Source organism: Neolamprologus multifasciatus, chromosome 6 (assembly GCF_963576455.1).
Source record: "Neolamprologus multifasciatus chromosome 6, fNeoMul1.2, whole genome shotgun sequence".
Taxonomy (NCBI): Eukaryota; Metazoa; Chordata; class Actinopteri; order Cichliformes; family Cichlidae; genus Neolamprologus; species Neolamprologus multifasciatus.
This window is the reverse complement of record NC_140444.1, coordinates 9653823-9670514: the sequence shown is the minus strand read 5'-3', so window position 1 is coordinate 9670514 and position 16692 is coordinate 9653823. Positions and strand designations below refer to the sequence as shown.

General features: G+C 43.4%; 1 protein-coding gene across 4 annotated transcripts in view; it reads left to right on the top strand.

Annotated features, from left to right (window-relative positions):
* The window catches only part of ldb1b (LIM-domain binding 1b), a 39722-nt gene that overhangs the window by 14949 nt on the left and 8081 nt on the right, over nt 1-16692 (top strand). The window contains exons 2-3 of one of the 4 annotated variants that reach the window (XM_085163976.1): nt 2776-2941; nt 16424-16526. In XM_085163976.1, coding sequence (XP_085020102.1) covers nt 2914-2941; nt 16424-16526 — 131 coding nt within the window. In that variant the 5' untranslated portion in view covers nt 2776-2913. Of the gene's footprint in view, nt 1-2414; nt 2942-8036; nt 10733-12524; nt 13956-16423; nt 16527-16692 lie in introns of those variants that run through there. The other 3 variants (XM_085163975.1, XM_085163974.1, XM_085163977.1) reach the window with 3 other exon arrangements.

Sequence of the window (16692 nt, the reverse complement as noted above, 5' to 3'; positions counted from 1 at the left end):
AAATCCCTGAATAAGCACAATTTATACACTGCTCAGCCACAACCATTAAAAGCATTGACAGGTGAAGTGAACAACATTGATTGTCTTGTTACGATGCAGTGTTCTACTCAGAGACCTTGCCCTCACCCCAAACCCAACCTCAGGAATGGCTGAAGAACACAAAAAAGAGCCCCTATGTTTTGATCCGACCGTCAAACCGGCCCAGATCCTGATCCAAATGAGCATCTTTGGGATGCACCAGAACAAGACCAACCCAGCACCCAAAGTTGCTGCCAGGTGTCAGACATCACAGGAAAACTCCACATATTCTGATGGGCAGAGCTGCTTTTGCAGCACCATATTATAATTGGTTTTGCAGTGTAGCTGATCGGTGAGTAGGCGTTTATTTTATTTCTAAGGTCAACAAGAAAGATTTTACCAGTATTTTACGAGAAAATAACTGCAAAAAAATTATGAATATGGAAATAAAGATAAATTTGGGTAACTAAATTCTACAGTAGCAACCAGAGCTGGGTGACTTAGTGTGGAAGCAAATGGTTAATTTGCATGCCACACACTATAAGCTTCTAAGCTCCTAAGCTTCCAACTTGCAAGTCTTAAGTTATGAACTAATAAGCGGCATAAAACCAGCTAACTGCTAATTAGTGGTAAGTAACTTATAAATACAGTGACAGAACTTCACATGTCAAACCCGAGCACAGATTTCTTGGACATCCTGTTAGTACAATTAATTTGTCTTATAATTGCATTTGCCTTAAAGTGCTCCAAAAGGCGGCAACACCCACACTTGAGAAGTCCATTTCAGTGACTTAGATTAGCTGAGGTGAAGTGTAGCAGACCTCCATTAACTGTAGCGGTCTATGTTTGCATCTACATCAAAGCAGACCTGTCACTAATAATATTTTACGCGCCAGGCTGCAAACTTATTTGTGGCGAAAGGCTGAACATGCAAGTCTGTGGGATCAGACCTGATTCAGGAGCCAGCCTCAAGTGGTCATACAAGGAACTGGAGTTTTTGGCACTTTTTCAGCATTGAAATAGCACCCTGGCTAGGGACCACAAGTTTACAAGATATCAAATGCCAGGAAAAGACCACAACCATCCATGTCGGTGGCACTCAGCCACAAAGTCAATTTGTTCCAAGTTAAATCGTTTAAGTATAATATCTATCTAAACTTACAAAAAAGAGGTCATGTGATTTTCCTCAAATTACTGGGTTCTGGGGCTTTGATCAAAAGCAGACGTGCATTTGTTGGGAACTATTGTCAGCTGTGGATTAATACGCATTTAGTTACAAACTGAGTATTTTGGAGTAGCAGGGAAGTGCACTCAGGATAAACTGCAGAGCTCGTGTATAACTACATGGCTCAGTGATGTAGCTTAATAGTTCTTTGGCAGAGAGGAAAAAAATACTTGTTAATCGCAACAACCCGCTGTCAGAGTCCTGTCTTTTATTTATTTATTTTGGCAATTAGAGTAGGATAGTACCTGATGTGTCCTTAAGCGGTCAGGTGTCATGTCGCTTTTAATGTGGGCCTAACTACTCTCTCCTCCTGACACAAACTTGAGCATCTGACCGAGAAAGAGAAATGACATAGTGATGGAGGGAAGATTAGGGCGAGATGGAGGCAGTGGGAGGGAAAGGTAGAATGGAAGAAAGAGTAATAAGGACTGAGAGAGAGAGACAGCGAGGGGGGGAGGGAAGGGCAGGAGAGATAAATGGCCGAGGAGACAGGAAGATGAGTGAAGCGAGAGAGCAACACTGTGTGACATACTGCAGACAGGAAGACTAACGGAGCGAGAGAGCGGATGGGTGAGAAAGGGAGGCGAGAGAGAGGGCGAGAGAGAGGAGGCATGTCAGTTGCATCCTCCTCCCTTTTTCCTCACCCGTTTCCCTCCCCCTGCCCGTAGCAGACCTTCTCCGGATGGTAACAAGCCACTCAGACAGCTGCAGCGTGCACACACACACACACACACACACACACACACACACACACACACACACACACACACACACACACACAGCCAGATTTCCTGAGGATCATTTAAAGCTTCACTTCTCTACGTGTGTGTGCTCACGTGTGTCTGTTTGTGTGTGTGTGTGTGTGTGTGTGTCTGTGTGTCATTGTAGCAGCAGCAGTAAAAAAAGGGAAAAAAAACAGTCTCTACATATTTAAAGGAGGGAAAAAAGGGACCCACATCACATGGTTGTTATTCTCTCAAATCTGCCTCTCAGGTCACTTTGACAGTCCACTCTCTCTCTCGCTCTAGCTTACTCGCTTGCTCGCTCACACACACACACATTCACACACACACTCTCTCCCGCTCTCTCTCTCTAGCACTCAGCCACTCATTCCCTCCCTCTCTCTTTCTCTCTTACTCCCTCTCTCCTCCCACCTGAGCTGTAATTTGCGGGGCTGATGAGGGTGAGGGCAGAGCAGAGGCAGGAGCAGTATTCTCCTCACTCGATAACACGCACTCACTTACACACTTGGACACACACTCGCAGTGTGATTCACAGTGTACAGCTACAACTGAGAGAATCTGATCCTTTGTGTGTGTGTGTGTGTGTTTGTGTGTGCTCTTTTTTTTTTAACCTTTTCTTCCCCTCTTTCTCTCTTTTCTCTTTTCCTCCCTCGCCGTCACTCACTCCCTCCCTCCCTCCCTCCCTCCCTCACTCACTCACTCACTCACTCCCTCTTCTCTCTCTCTGCTCCCTGGCGGTGTGTATATGTGTGTGTATGTGTCTGTGTGTGTGAACCGTGGGGATAACAGACGCTCATGTGAGCAGCCTCAGTGGCGGCAGCAGTGACTGGTGAGAACGAGGAGAGAGAAGAGGAGAGGAAGAGAGCAGGGATAACAGAGCCACCACCACCATCATTCTGATCGGATTCACACCAGACATGTGAGAAGATGTCCGTGGGCGGCTGCGCGTGTCCCGGTAAGTAGCTGCCGTGGTGATGGTTGTCTGTAACGACAGCCCCGCCGCTGCTGCCTCTGCTGCTGTTGCCAGCCGCTGACTTTTTCTGGTTGTTGTTGTTGTATTTTGGTTGGTGAGTGCAGCGGCTGCTGTGGCGTGACCAACTGGGGCAGAGAGATGGGGAAAGAGGTGCCCCGAGGCCCTAGGGCTCTGTTTGCAAAGGCTCATGGGAGGTCACCCTCTGCGATGGCTGATGAAGTGCAAAGAAAATACTAGGATATATGCAGCAAACATGCATCCTTCTTATCATCGTACTCTTTTAGTTTCAAGATCAAATGCTGAAGATATTTGCTCGCGGCGCGCACATCTGTGCATGAAGTTGTTGCAGTGGCGCCACTAATGCAACTTCTTCCTCTTCCTCCACCAGTTGTTGTTCTTGCTGTTTCTGCTGTTGCTAATGATGCTGATGCTTTCTGACTAATGGCCCAGGTTAACAACAGAGTCCTTTATAAGTTACTCTCTCATCCAAAGTGGAAATCTGACAGCGGAGGTAGCGGAAAAGAAGAGAGGAGGGAAAAAAGGGATCAAAGTGTGACATTTAAAGGGCAAAGATCAGTGGCATGAATCAAAGGCTTGCATGATTGATTTTGCTCCTCTTCTCACAGAAGAGTTACTAATGAATGCTTGATGTTTCGTAGCTCACACAGGAGTATGCCGTTTAGGATATGTGAAGAGGGGGATGAGGGGATGCTCCTCTTGCAGGTACAGAAGCAGTTTTTATCACTGATATCAAAGTGGGGACGAAAGTGCCCTGCTACATCTGTGGGACGTGATTTTTAAAGATTCAAGTCTTGTTCTTTAGCCAAAGCATGGATGTATAATAGCCTTGTTAGGGAGCTTTTTACCTAGAAGTTCTCTTTAAGTTCACAAAACGAGGTCAGCAAGTGCACAGTCGAGTGGGAGAAGGGCAGACGCTGATCTTACTCTAACACAATTACTTGCACCTCTCTCTGTTCGCTGCTGCTTTCTGTGACATCTGAGGCTTCTTCATTCATGTTAAATATCTGTCTTTGGGGTCGAAGAAGTGTCAGTCATATCGCCACAGTCGTAGCTTCATAGGCCGATTTCATTTTGCGCCATGATAACAAAACAGCCCCGCAGTCCGACTGTTGTATGTCACCATTTTATTAAAATTGGTTGAAGTTGAGTATCGGCTACAGGGCTTCTGGGAACAGAGCCACGGAGAGCAACCTGGAGGGAGTAATATCCGTCATATTAGGCCACCATATTGAGAGGTGTGCGACTTCTGAGGAACTCCCCGCAGTCCCCAAACAGTTGTGTTTAGGTGTGGGACGCCTGACAGCAAACAGATAATTCTTCTGGTGTTATTGACTTTAATCAGGCAGAGGTGGAAAGAACAAGAGAAATAAAGGTCTAGAAATAAACCCTGCACTGCTCAGCCTCGGGCAGTATATTATTAAGTGTTACAGCGATTTATGTAGCACTCCTGATAGGATGTGTAGGACATGAAATATAATCCTATAGCTGCGAATGTATTCATAATCATGATAGATGCTCTCAGAATCTGCTGCTGTATAATTCGCAGCAGCAGGAGAGGAGGAAGGAAGTGTGATAAAGTTGTGAGCTGCCGTGTGTATTTATGTGCGTGTAGGGTGCTGCATAACCCTGACGTGGCCTCCTCTCTTCTCCTGCCTACCAGGCCACAGCGGCCACAGTGGTCAACCCTCAAACAGCCGGGATGTGGATAAAGAAATTTAGCCAACCGCTCATCGAGTATCGTATTTCCCTGGTGCCAGTCTCGACTTTAGTCATTAGAGAGATGGAGCACTAACTGGTCCCATGTTTTGCGGTCTGGAAACTCTTTAGCATTGCAGATTATTTTGAAGGCGGAAAGTTTCGGAGAAGCAAACCGAGAGACAATGTCAGCTCGTCTTGGCTTGTACAGTTGCAGCTTGTAGACAGATGAATATGAAGAGACACGACCGAGGATGACGGATCAGAAAGCTGGATAGTATAGAAACGTGTTGGCAGACAGATTTGGTATCAGCAAGGGCAAACTCTCTAGACGCACCAGATAACAATTTGTCTGGAGCGCACAATGGTACAGGGAATATGGTGCATCAGAGTTTTCGCTCGTGTGTGTGTGTGTGTTCAATCATGTGTTTTCAATCTCTGCGCAGCGCTCCGTGTTACAAAGGCAAACGCTGCCACCTCAGCCGTTAAACAAGCCTGCACAGCAGAGGCGAGAGCATTTGTTTAGAACCGGGCCTTAGCTATCTTGTGGTCAGATTGCATACTTAATCAACGTGGTCATGGAAATTTCCAAAAAGACGTATGACTGCACTCTTCTGCGCTCCACTTTTGCTCTCATATTGTTCTCTCTGGTGTTCCCCTTTTTGCTTTTGGCTTTTTTTTCTGCTTTCTTTTATATTCTCTTTTTCATTTTCTCCTCATTTTTCTGTTTTTTTCTCACTTAAAAAAATAGTATTAACAAAGTAGCTTCTTGTCTGGTGACATCTTTCACTTTTCAGCTCCTGGCTTCATAGATGTCGACACATATTTAGCAAAACCCAAACTTTAAACAGACAACACAACTGTGCAATCTTACTTTCTCGTGCACATCTGGTGACCTTAAAGAATACGTGTGATTAATACAGCTTCAGCCACTCACACAGATACACATGTATACACAACATGAGGTAACTGAAAACCAATGTAAACACTGCCTCCTAAAACGGAACAATCACTTCCATTCATTCAAGTCAACTTCAAATGAACCCAAAGCTTGACCCTAAAGCGACGCTAGTTAATTTACACGCTTAAGTTGCCACCCTCTTTATATAATTAAAACACGATCAGAGACTCTGCGAAGGCTGACTAAATACAACAGCATGTAAAATGTGAAACAATATAATTTCTGCCTTTCGGTTGCTTTCGTCTTGTTCTCTGTTGTTTACATTCCTGAGCCGTGTTCAACGCGCAAGGATCCTCCCCCTTCTTGTGTGGGCTCACAGTTTGTACGTGAGTGTGTGTGTGTGTGTGCGTCTGGATGTACACACACAGCATGTGTCCTGACATGTGGATGACATAAACAGTGGGCCAAAGTGCGTGAGGGAATAACTTTACTCAATGGTTATTGTGTTTTCTGCTTGGTGATCAATTAGATGACTTCATGCTATTCTACACTGACCTTACAGTAAAATCCACACTACCCTGTGCCCCCCTCACCTCTGTGACATCTCCCCCCCATACCTCCCCTGTCTCCCCTCTCCCACACAGTTTCAGTCTGCATTGTGTATATACCTTCATCCTTCTTTCCCCTCTCACCCTCCCCTCACTCCCTCTTTTTCTTTGACTCCTCTGATTGCTAGCGTATGTTGGCTGGCTGGCTGGCTAGAGTGGGGGAAGCGGTGGGGAGGAGTAAGGAGGGAGACGGGGAAAGGGAAAGAGAAGGAGAGAGAGCCACAGAGAGAGAGAGAGAGAGAGAGAGAGAGAAGGGGGAAGGGACTGTGCCCTCTCATGCAGAGAGTCACATGGTGTCCCTGATTGGAGGAAAATGAGTAAAGACTGCAGCTCTGGCTGAAATGGCAACAGACAAAAACGCACAAAGGCTGAGCTGTTTAAAAACGGGTTGCACAACAAGAGAGCCTGGAGAGGAGGAGGAGGGTGTGACAGAGGGGAAGAGAGAGGGAGTGAGCAGACACCGAGGAAAGATGTGGATTAAGGGAGGAAGAGGAGGAGGAGGAGGAAGCAGGAGAAAGGAGGGAGAAGAGGTGATGGGGGGGGGGGGGGCAGAAGAGCCAAGAAAAGAGAAGCAAGTAGGAGATGAACACTGTAGGAGAGGGAGGGAGATGGAGTGGGTGAGACAGAGTGAGAGAGAGAGAGATCAGACTGTGTTTCTATGTTTTCTGCAAGGCTGAGCGGTGACGTGATTGGCTGAGGGTGTGTGGGGTGGGGGGGGCAGACCTGACTCTGAGATCAGAGACAGACAAAATGGCTCCCAGAGAACAGAGAACGCAGCATCAGGGCACTGTCATCTCCACTCACACAGCTGCCAGCTGACACCAGCCGCCGCCACACACACTCTCACGCACATCTGTCACACACACACTTAAATCTAAGCTACCTGCAAAATGCCAGGGAGAAAAGGGGGTGGCGGTGTTGGGGGGGGGGGGGAGGGGGGGAGTGCAACAGTGAAGATGATGGATAATAATATAGATCATTAAGTTACTACAGCACATGCGTGATTCTTTTGACACTTAAAGTAACACACTCATATAATATATTTCAATGCCAAGCTGGCTCACGGCTGAGCCTTTTCCCGATTTAATCCCTTCACCTCTTGGCCTGTTATAACATGTGACGCACTTGCTGCTGAACTTCCCAAGTTGCAGTGTGTCTGTGTTTGCCTGCCAAAAAAGACCCTGAGTAGGGAATTCACCCAGTGAGTGAGAAGAAAAAAAAAACTGTAGGGCAGCATGAAAACAAAGACACTGGCTCACTGTGGCCACGAGAGGGCGCTGCTATCAAAGGACAAGCTGCAGATTGTAGGTCAGTCCGAATTTTCCACAGTGATTTCTCCTGACTGTAAAGCAGATGAATGAGTGATGGATCTCTGCTGAGCAACAGCAGATCCATTTATATTCAGTGTCGCTTGTTTTGATTGTCGCACTTTTGTTTTCTCTCGCAAATGAGACGCATCAATAACAATTTCCCGTCTGACAGTTGAGCTGTAGGGTGCAAGAGATTTAGATCGTTTAAGTAAAAGCAGCCGAGTCCTTTCAAAGTAAAAGTCCTCACTAAAAAAAATGTACTTATAGTATTTAAAAACTATTTATTTTTCCAAACAAAATATCAATAGTCCCTGTCTTAAGCTTCATTATTTTGGACGGGGGATGTTAACATTATCTATGATTTAATAGAGAGAGAAATTAATAATTTATTAATATTTTCCAAACAAAATATCAATAGTCCCTGTCTTAAGCTTCATTATTTTGGACGGGGGATGTTAACATTATCTATGATTTAATAAAGAGAGAAATTAATAATTTATTAATATTAATCCTATTATACATTTTTTTAAATTAAATAATTTTCTGAATAGATAAAATAAGCTTACTCAAGCTTTGAGCTTTACAATATCTTTTTTATTATCTAAATCTGAACACAGAGGGAGAAAAATAAGACCCAGTTGGGACTTAAGAGCCACTGAAATTAGTTTAATATCACTGTTTTGCACAGACTAGCTGACAAACTCAGCAGTATTAGTATTACATGAGGTTGGAGGGATAACATTCTTATACATAAGACCATTTGATACTGGTTCTTAAATGTAAGGGTTTTCAACTTTTAGCCCTGATTGTTATTACCTATATTGCTTTTCACACACACCCTCTTTTTGGGGTCTTCTGTGATTTAAATACACAGGTCAAAATTACTTATCTTTAGACAGTTATTTCTAACTTTTGATTCCAGTGGTTGTTCATGTAAAGAAAGATTACAAAAACACCCAACAATATATAGTAAAGCTGTTTTGTGATTAAAATTCTAGAGTGAGGCTACCTGTGCACATCTTTGACCAGGTGATATAGAAGCAGAACCTGATGTTTGTATTATCTTGAACTGATGTTAAAAAAATCCTCCAAACATTAAACATATTCAGTGAGCAGCAGTTCTCTGGGCAAAAATACCCTGATAAATATTAGGAGAATGGACAGAAGGGTTCAAGCTGATATGAATGCAACAGTAACAGTAGTTATTACAACCAAAGAATGCCAAAGAGTACCACTGAATGCACAACATGCCAAACTTTGAAGCAGGTGAGCTACAGCAGCAGAAAACCCATTCCCGTCAGACGAGAATAGGAAATCTGAGGCTTTGATTTGGACATGTTGACCAAAATTGGACAATACAAGATTGGAAAAACATTGCCTCCGTTTCTGCTGCAACAACAAACAACATGAAAGCATGGATCCACCCTGCCTTTTACCAACAATTCAGACTGCTACTGGTGGTGTAATATGTGGGACATATTTTCTTGCCACACTTTGTCCCCCTTACTAGCAGCTAAGCATTGTTTAAATGCCACAGCCTACCATCTCCATCCCTTTATGACCACAGTCTACCCATCTTCTGATCGCTGCTCCCAGTAGGATATCATCCCATGTCACAAAGTCAAATCATCTTATGGTGGTTTCTTGATCATAACAATGAGTTCACTGTACTCTAATGTGCTCCACAGTCATAGAATCGAAATCCAACAGAGCACTTTTGGGATGTGGTGCAACAGGAGATTCACATTATGGACGTGCAGCAAATGTGTTATCATATCAATATGGACCAAAATCTCAGAGGAATGTTTCCAGCACCTTGTTGAATCTGTGCCATAAAGAATTGAAGCAGTTCTGAAGGGAAAAGGAGGTCCAACCTAGTACTAGCAAGGTGTGCCCAACAAACTGTCTGAGCAGTGTATATTGCACAAGATACACTTGTATCCCACTTAAGCAACGGGACACTATAACAGTGTGGCAAAAACTCTCTGACAGTAGACTGCTATTAATCTCACAGTATTGTCATATTCTCCAACTTTGCCCTTATGTAATAACTAAGTACAACTGTTGAGATTAGGAATCTCTTTTGTGAGCGTGTCCTGGGCCCAGATAGGATGCTGTTCAGTGGCAGAAGTAACTAGAGAAAACCTTCCCAGGCTGAGGGAGATCATTTGAACTCCACAAAGAAATCCTCTTGCTGTGAGCCACCATGCTGTTAATTAACGTGAATGCTACTTTCTTCTGTTGTACGTTTCTCTGTTGAGATAAGACATTTTGCTTTAACCCTAAACCTTGAGTCCATTAAAATAACTACAGCTGAAGTTCTGCTGTAGTTAAGTGTCTGCAGCTCTTCTGGCTCACAGTCTCTTTGATCTAAAGCTGGCCACTGTTAGAGCTCATTCGTCCAAAAAGTGGCAGCTTGTCTTTTGGATCTTTTATCAGAGCTGAATCAGACAGAGAGATCTCTGTCCCCCCCAACTGATCCAATAAAGGAGTAAAGAGGCCTGAGCTGCCAAATGTATCAAATCTGGCAGGCAGACACCAGTGAAACGAGCCCCAGAGACATGTAGCTCGCTTCCGTGTGGACAGTGTGTGCCACTGATGTGTCTAAAGTACTTATTTAATATTGTGAAGTGGGAAAAGTCGAGAAACAGTAGGCATGCTTTTAGCTTTGGGAAAGAAATGCAGTGAATGCTATCTATGAAAAGAGGAGTGGTTCTGTTTTCATTCCTGTTTGGGGAAAAAACGGAAAAAACAGCACTTAACTGATGTCACTCATTCTGCAGTTGGAACTCATCTTTGAGCTGCGATCAGCTCGGTCAGGGCATTTTCTGCAGTCAAACCGACACAAAACTGTCCTGAGATCAGTGCTTAGGATTGTGCTGAAGGGAGGCTGGCGGGAATGGTTCTTATCAGAACTCTGGCAGATGCATGTGCAGTTGAGTTTCCTGTGGACTAGTAAGTGGAAGTGGCACATTGCACACATTTGCACATGTGCACGATAGCATGCACGCACACACATGCACATGCGAGGCAGACACACACACACACACAGACTGTAGGCATCCTCCTTCCCCCTCCTCGTGCCCCTGAGCCTGACAGTCTGGACATGGAAGATATCAGAGAGTGGGAGAGGCATGAAAACACAGACTCAGGCTCTGAGTTAGATCAGTGTGTAGCTGTGAAAGTGCATTTGTAGGTGACAAAATGGCGATGTCAGAACAGCTAGAGTCTGAAGGAGGTAAGTCTGTCTTGCTGACTTTTTCCTTTTTGCCTTTCTCACAGCTGACGAGGTGACAAGAACCTCTGAGGTCAAACAAAACGGTCGAAAAGAAGAATTTCTGATTCGCCTTTTATTTAAAAGCAATAACTAGTACAGCATATTTATACCAAAATGCTGCACAAGTTCAGTCTCTTACTCTCTTTTTATTGACTTTAACAAAGGTCAATTTAAACAGGTTGCACTTGTGGGTTTAAAGTGTAGGCTTAGTGAAAACACCATGTGTGCCCGCTTTGAGCACTTATTATACATGGCTTTATGGCTTGAGGTGTGAATGTTTAACTGCAGGAAAATGAGGCAAGCTGACGAAGCGAGGGTTGGGCAGATCTGTGTGAGTGTACCCGTGTGCCTCACTAGTTGGGGTGCTGGTTGAAGATAAGGCTGTCCCTATGCCTGAGAGCAAAGGAGATGGTGTGTGTAAGCCCTTCAAGCCTTATCCTGACACACCTCCCACCCCCACCTCCTCTCCATCACCCCACCACGCACACACGCACGGGGGATTAACCCCGTCATGTACCATTTCAATGGGTGAGCTTGGGGAGACACACACACACAGGATTAACCCTTGTGTGTCCATTTCCATGGATGTTTCTTAGCCTCTCTCTCTGGTTGTGTCAGCAATGATTGCTCATGTTGCCATAGTGACAGGGGCCAGCCAATGTAAGATAGGCAAATCCACATAAGTCACCCACAACAGACACTCTTAGCTACAACAGACTACACCTCCCCCTGGTACTAGACACACAAAGATGCTGCCAAAGGACTGACAGCAGCCTCGTGAGCTGTGAAGAGCTCATGTCACAGGCTTACCATGGTCAAACCAATATACATAAAGTCAGCCCGGGCATCTTTGTTGCTGGTCGGGTGAGAGACAGGCCTTATAGAGGCTTATCCTCTCTACATGCCTGGCTCTGGGAGACAGTGCACTTCACCATACTCTGGATTTCATACATCAGAGTCTACAAAGAGGTTCGTATTTGAGTTGCTGTCTTCATTTTGGGCATATGAGAGCAGCAGATGCAGGCGGGATAGATGTCCAACAAACAGATCCATCACTTGAAAAACATATACAAGTATTTTAAATGTATAAATGGAAAAAAGCATAAAAATAAAAATACAATAAAATGTATTACACCTAGATTCAGTGTATCAAAATGCTGGCATGAATTAAAAATTATAACATAGTAATAATAGTAAAAAATAGTCTGGATGAAAATGTGAGAATAATGTTTTAAAAAAATGTGCAAAAACTGCATCTTTACTTCTTTACTTATATCTACTGCACACATTTAAATGACTTATAAGTAACTGAGAATTAGATTATTGCATTAAAACTATCATGTATTTATATCATGTGTTCAATGTAATAAAGAATCATGGAGCAACATGTATACGGGCTCACAAACTACATACCACTGCAAATACACCACAGTGCAAGTCTGGTTCAGGATAAAATATTACACCATCAGAACAACAAATGGAATTTAAAATATCAGACTCAGGCAGCAACTCATAACCTACTGAAATAACTTGTTTAACTGATGCTTAAAGTTTAAATTGTTCTGCATACCAAAATGTGTAAAAATAAACTTAAAAAAATCACATTTCTACTCATGTCCGCTTTGGTGTATATATTTCCAGTCATTTATATGTGTTATCTATAGTGCAGTTAAAAGGTGAAGATGAACGTAATATTAATAATGATGTTGTTGATGATAATAATAATAATAATAATAATAATAATAACGGCGATGATGATAAATGTTATTATAATGTTGCAATAATGTCATATTACTGATCAGCACCAGTGTTTAGTCTCACTCCCTCTGTGAAGACCTGTTTACTGAGCAGCTCGCAACAGCGGCTTAATTTATGAATAAATCATTTATGAAACATTGTTTTCACTCCCAGTGTGCATGGGTGGTGTATTAATGAGAACCGTGTTCGTGCTGGTGGCTGTAACAACCTAAAGAGTGCAGCAGGAAGGGAAAGTTCTTTAGTGGGTGAAAGGAAACTACTTTACATCCTCGATATGGGGTAATCTGTCTTTTCTGTCCTTTGGGGTTAGATGCTGTAGATCAAATAGTTTGCGTGTTAGATATGACGCTTGCATAAATATGGAAAAATTGCTGTCCTAATACTGCTTGTTCTTTTTATATCACAACTTTGGACATATGGGTGAGATCTCTGCTGGCTGTGATCTGGATATCTGATTATTATTTGAGGCGATTTAAGCAGATTTAGAAGCCTGTGGGATTCTCATTTTGGCTTAGTGCTTTGTGTGTGTGCGTGGATCTGTGTGTGTGTGTGCGAGCAGAGTCAGAGAGGAAAAGAGGGTAGAGATTCCTGATGTTAAGGGATTTACTCGTCCACCTTGGGCAGTTCAGCATACAAACTGAGAGGCAGAATTAATTGACAAACTTATTCTGCTGTCTTTAAGTGTAAATTTATAAGATCTTGGTGTACTTTTGACCAATGGGACTGCTCCACTCCACTGCAAATGTATGTGCATCACGTTTGCAACCTGCTTGGTCCCAGGGTCTTGGTTGTCACTGCCTCAGCTCAAGCTGATTGCAGCAAGCCTATGTTCACTAATTAGGTAAACATGACAGCCACTTTGCAGTCACCATGATCTTTGTCTCCACGCTCATCTCCACTGAGTTGCATTAGGACAATTCTCATCTGTGTCAGTTACAAGGAAGGGATATGGGATGCAGGGAGGAGGAAGGGAAAAATGCTTACCAGACAACCTTTATGTGCAGTTGTGCATTAGTGGGGGGAGGAGGAGCAGAAGTGGGAGAGGGCGGCTGGCGGTGCTGGGCAGAGGAGAGAGGAGCAAATGCATTGCAGAGGGAGAGGAGGAGGAGGGCCTACAGCTATTGTTCATGTCCTCCCGTGAACAAAGGGCTCATCGGGGTCCATATGTAAACCCACAGCAGGCTTCAGCCCACTGACAAGGCCTCATGCGGGACAAAACATAACCGACCGACTCCCGCAATTTAGGCCTTATTCCGTTTGGAGGAGATTTTTTTATTGATCCAATTCAAAGGGACGTATTGTGTGGGTACGTTGCGTCCAGCCAACCGCCGTCCAGCGGGCCTATCCGTTTTTACGCACGGAGCGTACACACGGTCTATCAGCACGGATCTGTAAACATCAATTTTCTGATTGGACTTCTTTGCAGGTAAAGGGTCGCCTTTCCCCCAAACACACTACTCGACTCTAACGTTTAGCTTTTTTAGCGTTTACAGTTGGTGTAGGAACTGCCGCCGGTGTAATTGCTCCTCTTTTTGAGTGCTTTTTCGTTGCGAAGGGATTTAACGCTAAGGCGTTAGCAGGAAGGCTAAAACCAGCTAACTGGTTACAAACAGTTTTCTGGCTAGCTGACGTTAGCCTACCCTGCAGGCCTACGAGGCAGTGTTGTACACAGTCACCGTCGCTGTGGTTGAGGGGATCGGGATTATGTATTGTGTGTTGTTTGTTCACATAAATGTATTGCTTTTCAGATTATTATTGTTTGGCGTTTTGTTGTTAAGCTCGCTCGAGTCCCGTAAAAAATTTAGCCTAGCTAGCAACTGTATGCTAGCTTGGTGCCATTCTAATTGCCTTTGTAGTAACTCTACATACAATCTTCTTTAGCAGTTAAATTTATGTAGCATAGATGCCGAAATAACCTAAACCGGTGTCACTTTACGTTCAAAGTTTAACAATATGGTTCAGGTTAATCCGGCTCACAAATTCCGTTTGGATACTTGTCCCTTATCTTGTCCCTTATACCAATCATGGTGGCAGTCTTGAGTGGCAGGAGTGCACAACCACGACAGGTTATATCCCCATTTAGAGGAGACTTGATGTTGTGATGTTGGGTGGATTTTTGGCGGCTGAGCATGAAGAAAAGTCAATAGTTGAGTGTTTTTTGGCAACCGTGCCAGTTTGACAGATGATCTGCTCTAAAAGTTTCTGTCCACAAGCAGATGTGTGTATGTTTAATGTGTATGTTTCTGTCGACATTGTGTACTGTGTGCTTGTAAAAGAGAGGAACACGATTCCCAGTGGAGGAAGTGGAGTCCAGCTGATGTGATTGTGACTGCCTGTCATTAACCGCTAACGGGAGAGGAGAGGAGCTAATGGAGCTCTCAACAACTAATGGACACACAAAGAATCGATTATTTATTTATTTATCAGTCTTCTAGTGGTGCATCCAGCCCATAGCATAGTGTTGCACATAGTAAACAGCTTGTTTTTAACTCGATTTGAAGCCAGGGTTTCAAATAGATGAGAGTTTTATTGCCTTTTCTTTTTAACTTTTTAGAAAGATGGAAATGTTTCATGGCTCTATACTCTTTATGGAAAACTTTGTTTTTATTAATTTACCTCTGGGGCTGTAAAAGCTGTGATGGCTGCTGTTATTCACAACATATTTGAATGCAGTTCCTCCTTTCACTAGAATGGATTTCATAAGCATGCATAGATTAGTGATTTATAGGAACAACATCCTAATGTGTGTGACTTTAAAGGTTAGGCAGCCTCTGTCTGCCCACCTCACCACAGTGTGTCTGCAGATATGTGTTATGAAGTGTTACTAGTACTTTTTACTGGTTTAACTGTTTACTATACGTCTTACGTTACCGTGTTCTCATTTCATAACAAACTTTCCTCTGAGACAAGTCCCCCTCTTTGGTTATATCTTTCCTTCAGACATACAGTGGCATAAATATGTTTAATATGCAGAGACACCACAGAGAGATATGAAGGAGGTGGGGCTTCACCATGGTGACGCAGAGGTCGTGACCCAGAGGCCGCCACGCCTGGATGGCCTTTATAAGAGAGCCAGGCAATTAGAGTAGAACAGGGACTGGATCTTTATGTGTGTGTGTGTCAGTGTCATCAGTATGTTTTCTCTTGTGTTTGGGGTTCCTTCTGACTTACTGTTTAGTACTTCATGGTAAGGCAGCAGTTTCTATGGTAGTGCAGCATGAGGCTTCTTCTTTTGTGTTGTTTTATATTTTAATGCCCCAAATATGAGCCATTCAGGGAAGACCATGGAATGAGTGCAGTTAAAACTGGACCATACTGGTTATTTCAGGCTGATTAGGCATCAGAGGTGTAACAGTTCTCCACTTTTTACTTTGGTTTTCCAAAAAACAATTTTTAGCACAGGTCCAGTTATTCAATCACGATTGGATAATGGACCAAAAAAGAAACAATGTATTTATGTATCTCCACTTCAGTTTTTAGCCAGATAATCTCTAAACATGACAACTTTCCCATACTAGCATGCTTCAGGTAGGTAAGGCAAGATCTGATGCCTTATCGTGGGCCTTTGCATCTTTTCAATCTCAGTATTAGAGATTCGTACAGCCCTGTTCGACATCATCATCTTTGGTTTTGTTGGTTTTTTTCCATAACCTCAGCTTTATCAATATTGAAAAGTTTACTTTTTATCAGTTAATTAATTTTTTATCTTTATCTTTTGTGTCTAAATTCGGCATGCTTACTATACACACGTCATGTTCTCCGTCAGGTCACAAGTTTTCATCTGCCATAAGTTAAATATAATAATATATATTACAAATATATATATATAGTAATATATTTGAACCCCGTACACAAAGCTTTCTTTTTCAATATTTGTCGTCACTTCTGTTCCAGGCTGTTCCTCCAAGTCGTTCAAGCTGTACTCCCCCAAGGAGCCCCCCAACGGTAGCACTTTCCCCCCTTTCCACCCCGGCACCATGCTGGACAGAGACGTGGGGTGAGTTTAATTTCTGTGCTGTGTTTGTAAAGCTTGCCAAAAATTAGTCTAGCTGACTGCTTATGGGGCCAACTGTGTTGTTTTTAAAGTATGTTTTCTGTTAGCTGTCAAATGTTTTTCAAATGCTTCTGTGCATTCAAAGTGTTGTCACAAAGTTTTTGCAGTG